Here is a 9,868-nt window from a genome sequence, read left to right as displayed (position 1 = left end):
ACAGCTCCAGCACCCGAGCGCCGAGGTCCGCGAGTGCGCCTGCGCGGGACTGGCCCGGCTAGTGCAGCAGCGGCCGGCACTACCAGACTTAGCCCGCCGGGATGCCGTGCGGCGGCTTGGGCCGCTGCTGCTGGACTCAAGTCTAGCGGTAAGGGAGACGGCGGCCGGAGCTCTGAGGTGAGTTCTAGAGCGTCTGAGTCAGTGTCCCTGCGAGCAAACAAACTCTCGCCCGATGCCTTCTCTACTTCTGGAGGGAGAATAACTTGCTGGTTAACTCAGGTTTGCAGTGGATGGAGATGTGAGTCCATGCTCCAAAGGACCCCGGGGCCCACCGACTACACACATTTTTTGTATCCACCTGGCAGCTTCACCAACCCTTAAACCTCATTCACATTTCCCTCCTCTCAAAACCCACCCCAGGGTCCTGATAGGATAAAGTCTTCCAAGTCTGGGCTCCAAGTACAACGGTCATTTCAGCATGTAAGATGTCTTTCCAGGAGCTCCACTGAGAGGGTATCTGGAAACGAGCTAAAAGACAAAACAGTATTATGGAGACGTATTATGTAAAGGAGTGTGCATTTCGGGTTGAGGGGGAGTTGAATTAGATGTCACATTTATAAACAGGCCAGAAGATCAGAGAACCAGGCATGGAAAAAAAGGGTGTGAGCATTCTTTATGGGAGGAATAGCAATGGCAGAGAAAGGCAGAGTGCAGATTGACATATGTGGCCAAGGAGAAACGTGGGGAGATTATATTTGCTGAGGCTGCCGAGGTGAGGGATTTATTCTAAACTGGAGTGGTGTAATCTACGTTTTGAAAAAGCCACTCACCATATGAACTAAGGGGCCTCACCTCTGAATATAAGGTGCAAAATTCAAAACTCCTAAAACACATAGGAAGAAAATACAAGTGATCTAGAGTTTGGGGATGAGATTTTAACCGCAGCAGCAAAACATGATCCGCTGAAGAAATAACTGATAGGCTGAATTTAAATAAAATTTAGACCTTCCAGCATGATGTCACATGCCTTTAATTCCAGCATTAGGGAGGCAGAGGCAAGCAGATCTCTAAGCTTGAGGCCAGCCTGGTCTACAGAGTAAGTTTCGGGACAGCCAGGGCTACCCAGAGAAGCCCTGTCTCAAAAAAAACCAAAAAGCAAAAGTCACTCTGATCGCTGTGCATAGAGTGAACTGTAGGGAGGGCAGAAAGTTAGTATTTGTGCTCTTACAGATGTGCCTGTGTGTGTTGTTTCAGTCTAGTAAATGCTGGATAGAGCATCTGTGTGCCAGTCACTCAACTAGGCTTGGGGAACAGTGTAGTGAGGAATACAGATGTCATTTCCAACCTAATAAATCGTTAAGTCTGGGCATGGTGGTGCACACCTTTATCTCTGTGAGTTTAAGGCCAGCCTGAACTACTTAACGAGTTCCTGGACAGCCAGGGCTGTTTTATACATAGGAGCCCAGTCTTGATCAACCAACCAACCAGATAAATATATAAATCAAGTTTATTAAAATTAGTGTTAATAGTATACTGATTATTATTAACCCAATAATACATATATGTAAAAATACAACTAGTAGTAATCACAGAGACTGCTACTAGGGATATGATGGTTTGAATAAGAATGGCCCTCATAGGCTCCTGTATTTGAATGCTTAGTCACTAGTGAGTGCTACTGATCGAGAAGGCTTAGGAGGTATGGCCTGTTGTAGTAGGTGTTGGTTAGAGGAGGTGTGTCACTGAGGGTGGGATTCGAGGTTTCAGAAAGCCCACACCAGGCCCAACATCTCTGTCTGATTAAGATACAGCTCTCAACTACTGCTCCAGTGCCATGCATGTCACCATGCTCCACCGTGACAATGGACTAAGCCTCTGAGACTGAACAAGCCTCCAATAAATGCTTCCTTTATAAGGGTGGCCTTAGTCATGTTGCTGCTTGAAACCAACGGGCAGTGTAAGACAATGACAGAGTTATTTGATGTGCTGAGGACCGGGTCAGTTGAAAATCTGTAGGCTTGGGGCTGGGGATTTAGCTCAGTGGTAGAGCGCTTACCTAGGAAGCGCAAGGCCCTGGGTTCGGTCCCCAGCTCCGAAAAAAAGAACCAAAAAAAAAAAAAAAAGAAAATCTGTAGGCTTGTTCTCCAGCATCTGACAAACACAGTTTTTCTGTGGGAAGCCTTAACTGTGGTTAAACATACAGAACTTAGCAGCATTTTGTAAGATATGACTTAAAAGTAAAACATGTTTACATTTCTTGTGTAGAAACCTCAGTGCTTGTGGAGGTTTTGACGTTTGTGATGACATGGTGGCTAAGGACATCATGACACCCCTGGTGGCACTACTAAGAGAGGTATGTGACATTTAAGATAGCCTGAATGATGACTTCTGTGTGGAGCTTTTAGGAGACAGGTTTGGGTGTTTCTTTTGTCTGTTTTTTATTTTTCAGTACTTTGGTGTCGTTTGTTATGTGTCCCTTTAAACTGTGACAGTTCACTTCTTCCCCTGAAAACAGTACAAAGGCATCACTACTACCAATCTCTTATTATTTGTGTCTCTGCCACCTTTATGATTAGAAGAGCCCTTCCTAAAGATATGCACACTTACCCTGTCCGTCCGTCCGTCCGTCCGTCCGTTTGTCTCCCCCTCCCCCCGACACACACACACACACACACACACACACACACACACACACACACTCCTGTTCAAGCCCGTTCCCTGATTCCTGATTGCTCACTCACGTCTGCCTGTCAGTCCATCTCCACAGAGGTCCTCTGAGACAAGTCTCTTTTCCCTTTCTTTTTTGTGGTGCTAGAAAGGTAACTCAGATCTTTGTGCCTACCAGGCAGGCACTTTACCACCAGCCAACTGTATCCCAAGTCCAAGGCAAGTATTCTTGTACTAGTTTATCCTGTGCGGATAGGCCCAAGGCACAGACATTATGAATTTAAAAAGATTCTGTTGTACTCTCACTGTTCACAGTACGTGATGTAGCTCATTGGTGAAGGACGCTAGACTCTTACGGTTCCTCTCAGCCTGTCATGCCTTTCTTCTACTTCTCTACATTTTCACTAATGTTACAGAAGAGATAGAGTTGTGATGTGAGGCATCGGTCCTGCTCCCTCCAAAGGCGTGGTGCTGCACTGAAGGCGACTTTCAGCGCTACGCTGCTGGTATTCAGTTGGGTAGAGATGGGGGATGCTGTAAAACCTTCTGTGCAGAGGGCATTCTCCCCATAAGAAGTCTAAGACTCAGAGTACCTTTTAGAGAGCGCCCTGGATTGCGCTAGGAAGCAGTCCCGCACAGAGGTCAAGGGTGCCGTTGGGAGGCGACCTGCAGCCGAAGCCCAGCTTTACCACACACTCCGCTCTGTCTTCAGTAGCCTCCTTTATCTTACTGTCCTACTTGTACTGGGAGATAAAGGCTAATAGTTAAGCTGCCTCAAGTTTGTTGTGAGAATTAACAAGTTAATACTTGTAAAATGCTCAGAATAGTGCTTACAGGATGCTGTACAGATATTTACTCTTGTATTTCTTTGTCATTCTGTCTTTAATATGTAAACGTGTTTATTCGCTTTACATCAGCGCCCTCTGTCATTCTGACTTTTATTATATTAGGGAAAATACTTTATATTGATCTTGCACTTTCATGCAAAGAGTGGACTGCATGGGGGAGGCCTTGATGACCTTTCTTGTCTGTGTTTCTATTTTTTAAGTTTTTATTTGTGTGTATCTGTGTGAGTGATTGCTGTGTACGTGTATGTGCCTTCACAGGCCAGAAGAGGGTGTCAGATCACTCAGAACTGAAGTTATACCTAGCCGTGTACCAGTTGACGTGCATACTGAGACCTGAGCCCAGGTCTCAGGCAAGAGCACTGTAAAACCTTCCTTTGGACACACAGAGAATGCTCTTAACCACTGAGTCGTCTCTCCATGCCCAAGGGATGCACCATTTTGAGAATTGTCCTTATAACCATTTGATGTGATTAATTAACCACTATAATTTCTGGTGTTTTGAGGTTGTAATTCTTCACTATTGCTAGCGTTTTTACTTAACGGTTCTTTTGAACCTGGGTGCTAATCATGATGTTTGGTTGCAGTGTAGCTCTGGACTGGATTCCAACGAGATGTCTCCACAGGAGAAAGCCGATAAGAAAAGAAACTCTATAGAGAGCATAGCCAATGAGGCTGTGAATGTGTTATGGAACGTATGGTAAGTTCCATCCAGCAGCATCCTCCTGTTGTGTCACTGCTCAGTCTGCGGCTCTCTCTCAAACTGTAGCATCCGCCCGCAGATGTGTGCCACAAAGCAGGTGGGAATACGTGGTGACTTGCGATTGATTCATCCTCCTAATCAACACGGCGTGTACGCTCGTGGTGTCTGGAGTGAAAAGAGACCACAAACATTAGCTGGTGTTTTTATCCACTGCTCTGGTAGTGACTTTGAATAGGAAGTAGATTCCAAGAGGCGCTCTCTGGGACTGACTAGGAACAAGGCCACTTCTTTTCCATGTTGCTGGCACTAATTAGGTAAAAGTGGACCACGGCTGCGAATGAAAGTAGCCAGAAACAAAGCCTAGAAGCACTTTTGAAGCTAGGTGTTACGTCTGTAATTATAGCAGAATCGCAGTTTCTTATATTCAGTAGGGGGCAACTAAAACCCTAAAAGCAGTGTTTCTGAGACTTTAACATTGAGTTAGATTTTTTTTTAAACTGGATATTTTTTTTTGTTTATTTATATTTCAAATGTTAGCCCCTTTCCCGGTTTCCTATCCGTAAACCCCCTATGCTATCCCCCTGCCCCTGAGTTAAATCTTGAAAAGCTGCTTACTTACCAGTCTGCGTCTGCCTGTGATTTCATCTTAACTAGTAGTCACATTCTATTCCTCCAGAAATACTGGCAGAGATTTGAGAAAATGGCTTCCCCCCTTTTCTTTCTTCATTTGTTCCTTCCTTCTCTCCCTGCCTCCCCTTTACCCCCAGGACCTCACTATGTAATTTTGGCTGGTCTTGAATTCATGGTCCCCCTTCCTTGATCTTTTGATTGCGCGATTGCAAATTAGCTGTAAGAGATGGTGCATGAGCCACTGATTGATTGGTGTTTTTATGTGCACCATAAATCTTTTATTTTATGTAATTTTGTTGTTGGGAGCCCTGGGCCTCATGGCTGCTAAGCACTAAGCGTGTTCTCCCACTGTAGTTTATCTCCAGTCGCTAGAAGATCACTGAACTTGAATTTTTAGTGTTTTTTAAGTTACATGTATGTGCGTGGGTCCATATATGTGAATGCTGGTAACCTTCCTGGCCAGAGACCTGAAGTTGGTTATGAACCACCTGATAATGGTGTTGGAAATCAAACTTGGGTCTTTACAAAAACAGCACTTACTCTTAACTGCTGAGCCATCTTTCCAGCTATTTTAATTTTTATTTTTTGAGACAGGTATAGGCCAAGTTAGTCTAGGACTTGCCAAGTAGTAGAAGATGACCTTGAATTCCTGACTCTTTTGTTTTTATTTCCCATGTCCTGGGCCTACAAGTGTGAGCCACCACATATGGTTTGAACTGGGCGTTTTAAGAATATTTTCTTTAAAGAGAGCCTAATACAGTGGTTCACAACCTCCTAATGATGCCACTTTTTAATACAATTCCTCATGTTGTGACCCCCAACCATAAAATTGTTTTGTTATTATTCGTAACTGTAATTTTGCTCCTGTTATGAATCATAATGTAAATATCTGGTATGTAGGGTCATGACCCACAGGTTGAGAAACACTGGCCTAATATTTCTATCTCCAAAGTAACTTTATTGTCTTGAGTCCCTCCGAGTCCAGTCTTAACCACCTATGGTCACCATCACTCCTAGAATTTCATTTCACTCTTTACATTTCTTTACTGATAGATGCTTTGCCTTCTTGGCTATAGTTTAGTGCTGAAATAACTAAAGAGATAGCTAACAGAGTATATTTTGATTGTATGAGTCACCTGTTAATCTCTGTTAATATATTATGTGTATGTTTGCATTCAGGTTATATCCCGAAACATGAGTGAAATTATTCTTTTAACCTGTATTTAGTGTATATGCTTATTAGTAATACTGATTCTTTTAAAGAAGCTCTGTGATTTCAAAACTAATACTTATTAGAGTAATTAATCTGAAGATTAAAAATTCTTGTTGGAATTATAATTGCAGTCCAGGAGTACATAAAAATGTGATTTTTCAATTAGAAATGTTGCTTTTCGTGTGATAGAGGGCTTTGTCCTTACTTGAATGCATTATTATGGAGTGATAGTGGAAAAAAAAATAGTCTATATACATAAGGAACTGAGGCCTGGGCAGTGTGCCGCCACACCAGGATACAGGGCTGCAGATAGATTGCCTCACCCAGGGGTCTTGGGTTCTCTCAAGTTTGTAAAATGGGAAGTTGGATTTTTGAGGTTTCGTTCAGCTCTAACCTGTAAGTAGAGATCGACCAAGAGATCCTAGTGTGAAGGGAACGAAGCCCTGATCGAAGGTTGTCATGTACAATAAATAAGAGTGGATGTTTTTTATTTATAAAAGTGGTGGGTGTTTTGACGCCTGATCTTTGATCTTATAAAGCATAATTTTTTTCATAGACTTCCGTGATTGATTTCTTCATGTTAAAATATGAATAGTGAACTTTTTTTCCTCTTCTATTTAGTGAATGCAGTAGTAGAGCAGTATCCATTTTCAACAAAGAAGGGTGTTTGGAGATTGTGTTACAGTACTTACGTCGCTTCCCCACCAGCATTGATCTGGCTGTCTCCGTAGGTAAGTAAGGAAAGTGTTCATTTGTTACTCCTGTGTCGCCATGTGCAGGCACAGTGTGTCTGCTAACAGCCCTATTGTTACTAGATGTAAGGGTCCAGTGAGCTTCTGTTTGTTTGCAGTTGCTGTAAAACCATGGCATGGCTAATACTCTACTTACACAATTCTGCAAGGTTTGGTTTGTTTCTTTGTTTTGTTTTGTTTTGTTTTGTTTTGTTTTGTTTTTGAGACAGAGTCTTACTGCTTAGCTCTGTCTGGTCTGGAACTTGTACTGTAGACCAGGTTAAGCTCTGATGCTCAGAGATCTGACTCCTAGGTACCAAGATCAAAAGTGTATGCCACCAAGCCTGGCCTTTTTGTTTGTTTTGTTTGTTTTTTCAGAACAAGGTTTTCCTGTGTAGCCCTGACTGACCAGGAACTCACTCTGTAGACCAGGCTGATCTCTAACTCACAGAGATCCACCTGCCTCTGTCTTCCACGAGTATTGGGATTAAAGGCATGTGCCAACGCTGCCTGGCTTAGTGTCTAATTTCTTATAAGCTTTTATTCTTGAAGTTTTCATCTCTGTTTACTAAGAAACAAAAACCCATATTTCCTAGGCCTTTATGCCTAACTAGCATTTTTTATATCACTTTCTCTGATTTCCGAAGAAAACTGATGGTTTTTTGTTGCTTTTGTTGGCAGGGGCAGGGGTGGTGGGGTGGGAGGTCATTGGACTTTCAGTTAAGCTTGTCCCTTTCATGGGAGCTGGGGATGTGGAGTATAGCAGTTGCTTTAGCTTCCTACATTCTCTGTGTTGAGCAGAGCACCGTTGAGACTCCTGAGCCCAGCAGCAGGAAGAGGCAGACGCAGACAGTGGTCAGCTGGAAGAAACACTTAAACAGATTTTTTCTCTCTACCCAATTCTCCTTTAATTATGCATTTTCTGTAAAAGGAAGAAATGTATTCCTCTTAGCTCTGCTTCCCCTGGGTTTAGTAGATGCTTTTTCTCTTATTAAAGGGGTGTGTATGCTGGGGGTCAGCCTCAAAGGCCAGAACAGGACATCAGATCCCTAGGAGCTGGAGTTGCAGGCAGTTGTGAGCTGTCAGATGTGGGTACTGGGAGCTGAACTCAGGTCCTCTGTAAGAGCACTCAGTGTTTGCACTGCTGAGCATCTGCTCCTTCTCAGCCCTGACTGACTTGCAGCTCGTTATGCAGGCCAGACTGTCATTAACTTCACCTACTTCTTCAGTGCCACTACTGAAGGTATGCACCACTATGCCAGCTCTCAGATGTTTTAGGAAGAGAGAGACAAAAGAGGGAAACAAGTAAAATAGTGAAATAAGTACTATGGGAAACTTGCAAAGATCAGTTTGTTGAACGGAATCTGTAGGGGCAGTGCTCTGAGTCAATGGGGTTTTAGAAACAGCTTAGTGTTTTATGAATGAGTAAATGTCTTACTCTTAAGCTAGTTTTTATTTTTAAGACAAGAATTTCGGGTAGGTTAATTCATTAGTTTAGAAGAAAGTATAGAGGTAGTCTGGAGAGATGGTTTAAGGGGTTTAATGGCTAAGAACATGCACTACTCTTCCAGAGCCTAAGTTTAGACCGCAGCACAACTGCCTTTAATTCGAGCTCTAGGCAATTTGATGCCTTTTTATGGGCCTCTACAGGCACTTGTACTCATGCACATACTGGCAGGCAGACAGGCAGGCAGACAGGCAGGCAGGCAGGCAGGCAGGCACGCACGCACGCACAGTATATCTTTAAAAATCTAAGAGGAAAAATGCTTTTTAAAAGAAAACCCATCAGCTTGGGCCAGCAAAATAGCTTTGTGGGTAAAAGATTTGCAGTGCAAGCCTGACAACTTGAGTTTGGTCTCAGGAACCCACATAATAGAAAGAGAGAACCAGTTAGTCTATGTGTGCACTGTGGCCTATAGCCTGTGCTGGCAGTCAATCAATCAATTAATGGATACATTTTTAAAAATTAAAATAGGTTCTGGATCCCCCCCCCCCCCGCCCCAGCTCTTTCATTACTACTGTGGGTGATAGCATGCACACACATAGGTTGTGTATGGAGGTCATAAGACAGCTTTATCGAGAGTCTGTCAGGCATAGTGGTGGCACCTGGGAGGCAGAGACAGGTGGATCCATATAGTGAGTTCCAGAATAGCTAGAGTATATAGTGTTGTTGTAAAAATATAAAAATAAAAAAAAAGTATTGGTGTCTTTTACTTCGCTCAGTTCACACCACAGTGTCCCAAGAGATAACTTGGCAGAAACACATCCCAACTCCGTGGCGGCCCAGAGTCTCCTGCCACCACACACTTTCCTACGCTCAAACCATCACATAAAAGAACACACAACACAATACTTTTGACCCACCTAAACATACAAAGCCCAGTACCATCCATCCCTTAGGAACATTAATAACAACCTGTAAATAAACAGAGCAGAATCTTAACGTCAGCCTCCATGGTCCTGCCACTGCTTCTCTCTCTCCTCTCTCCCTCCTGTCTCTTCTCCTCTCTGACTCCTCCTCTTCCTTCAAAATTGTCTCCCGCCCATCCTTCCTTCTCCAATGACAGGCCTCCTTCTATCCTGTACCTGCCCCTCACCTGTACTTTACAAATTCAATGGTGAGAAGGTTCTGATGAAGTCACCTGATTCCTGAGTAGTGACTAGACTGCTGTCCTTGGGGCAGTGGAATTAGCATCAAAATACAGATAACTTTGGACAAACCACAGCATAGTGAGACCTTGTTGAAAAAAAAAGAAAAAAATCAGTTCTCTCCTTTACTGTAAGAAAGACTCCAGAGACAACTTAAGACTTTTGCCCAGTAAGCCATCTCACTGGCCCTGGATCTTTTTATTCTAATGTACTTTTTTTCACAATGGATCATCATAAAGTCATTTTGAAGTGTATAGTAGTGTTTTCTTTCTGTATTTAGCCAGATTAGTGATTTTTATAAACAGACATTTTATAAGTAAAGCAAGGCTCACATAAAATACAGTAAACTTACAGGGTTCTGTTCTGTCCAGAATAATGTTTTGAAATTATGTTTACAATAGAGTTCACAGGTTATCTTGGCTTTTGTTGC

General features: G+C 43.1%; 1 protein-coding gene across 2 annotated transcripts in view; it reads left to right on the top strand.

The window, feature by feature from the left end:
- The window catches only part of Heatr3 (HEAT repeat containing 3), a 38,004-nt gene that overhangs the window by 399 nt on the left and 27,737 nt on the right, over positions 1-9,868 (top strand). For both annotated transcript variants that reach the window (XR_015643973.1, XM_087596614.1), the window contains exons 2-5: positions 5-177; positions 2,266-2,353; positions 4,100-4,212; positions 6,680-6,789. Coding sequence is in view for 1 of the 2 variants with exons in the window: in XM_087596614.1 (XP_087452740.1) it covers positions 5-177; positions 2,266-2,353; positions 4,100-4,212; positions 6,680-6,789 (484 nt within the window). In the remaining variant the exon portion in view is untranslated. The remainder of the gene's footprint in view (positions 1-4; positions 178-2,265; positions 2,354-4,099; positions 4,213-6,679; positions 6,790-9,868) is intronic.

Source organism: Rattus norvegicus, chromosome 19, assembly GCF_021556685.1.
Source record: "Rattus norvegicus strain SHRSP/BbbUtx chromosome 19, alternate assembly SHRSP_T2T, whole genome shotgun sequence".
NCBI classification, from domain to species: Eukaryota; Metazoa; Chordata; class Mammalia; order Rodentia; family Muridae; genus Rattus; species Rattus norvegicus.
The sequence above is the reverse complement of the archived record's forward strand: the minus strand, read 5'-3'. Positions and strand labels throughout refer to the sequence as shown.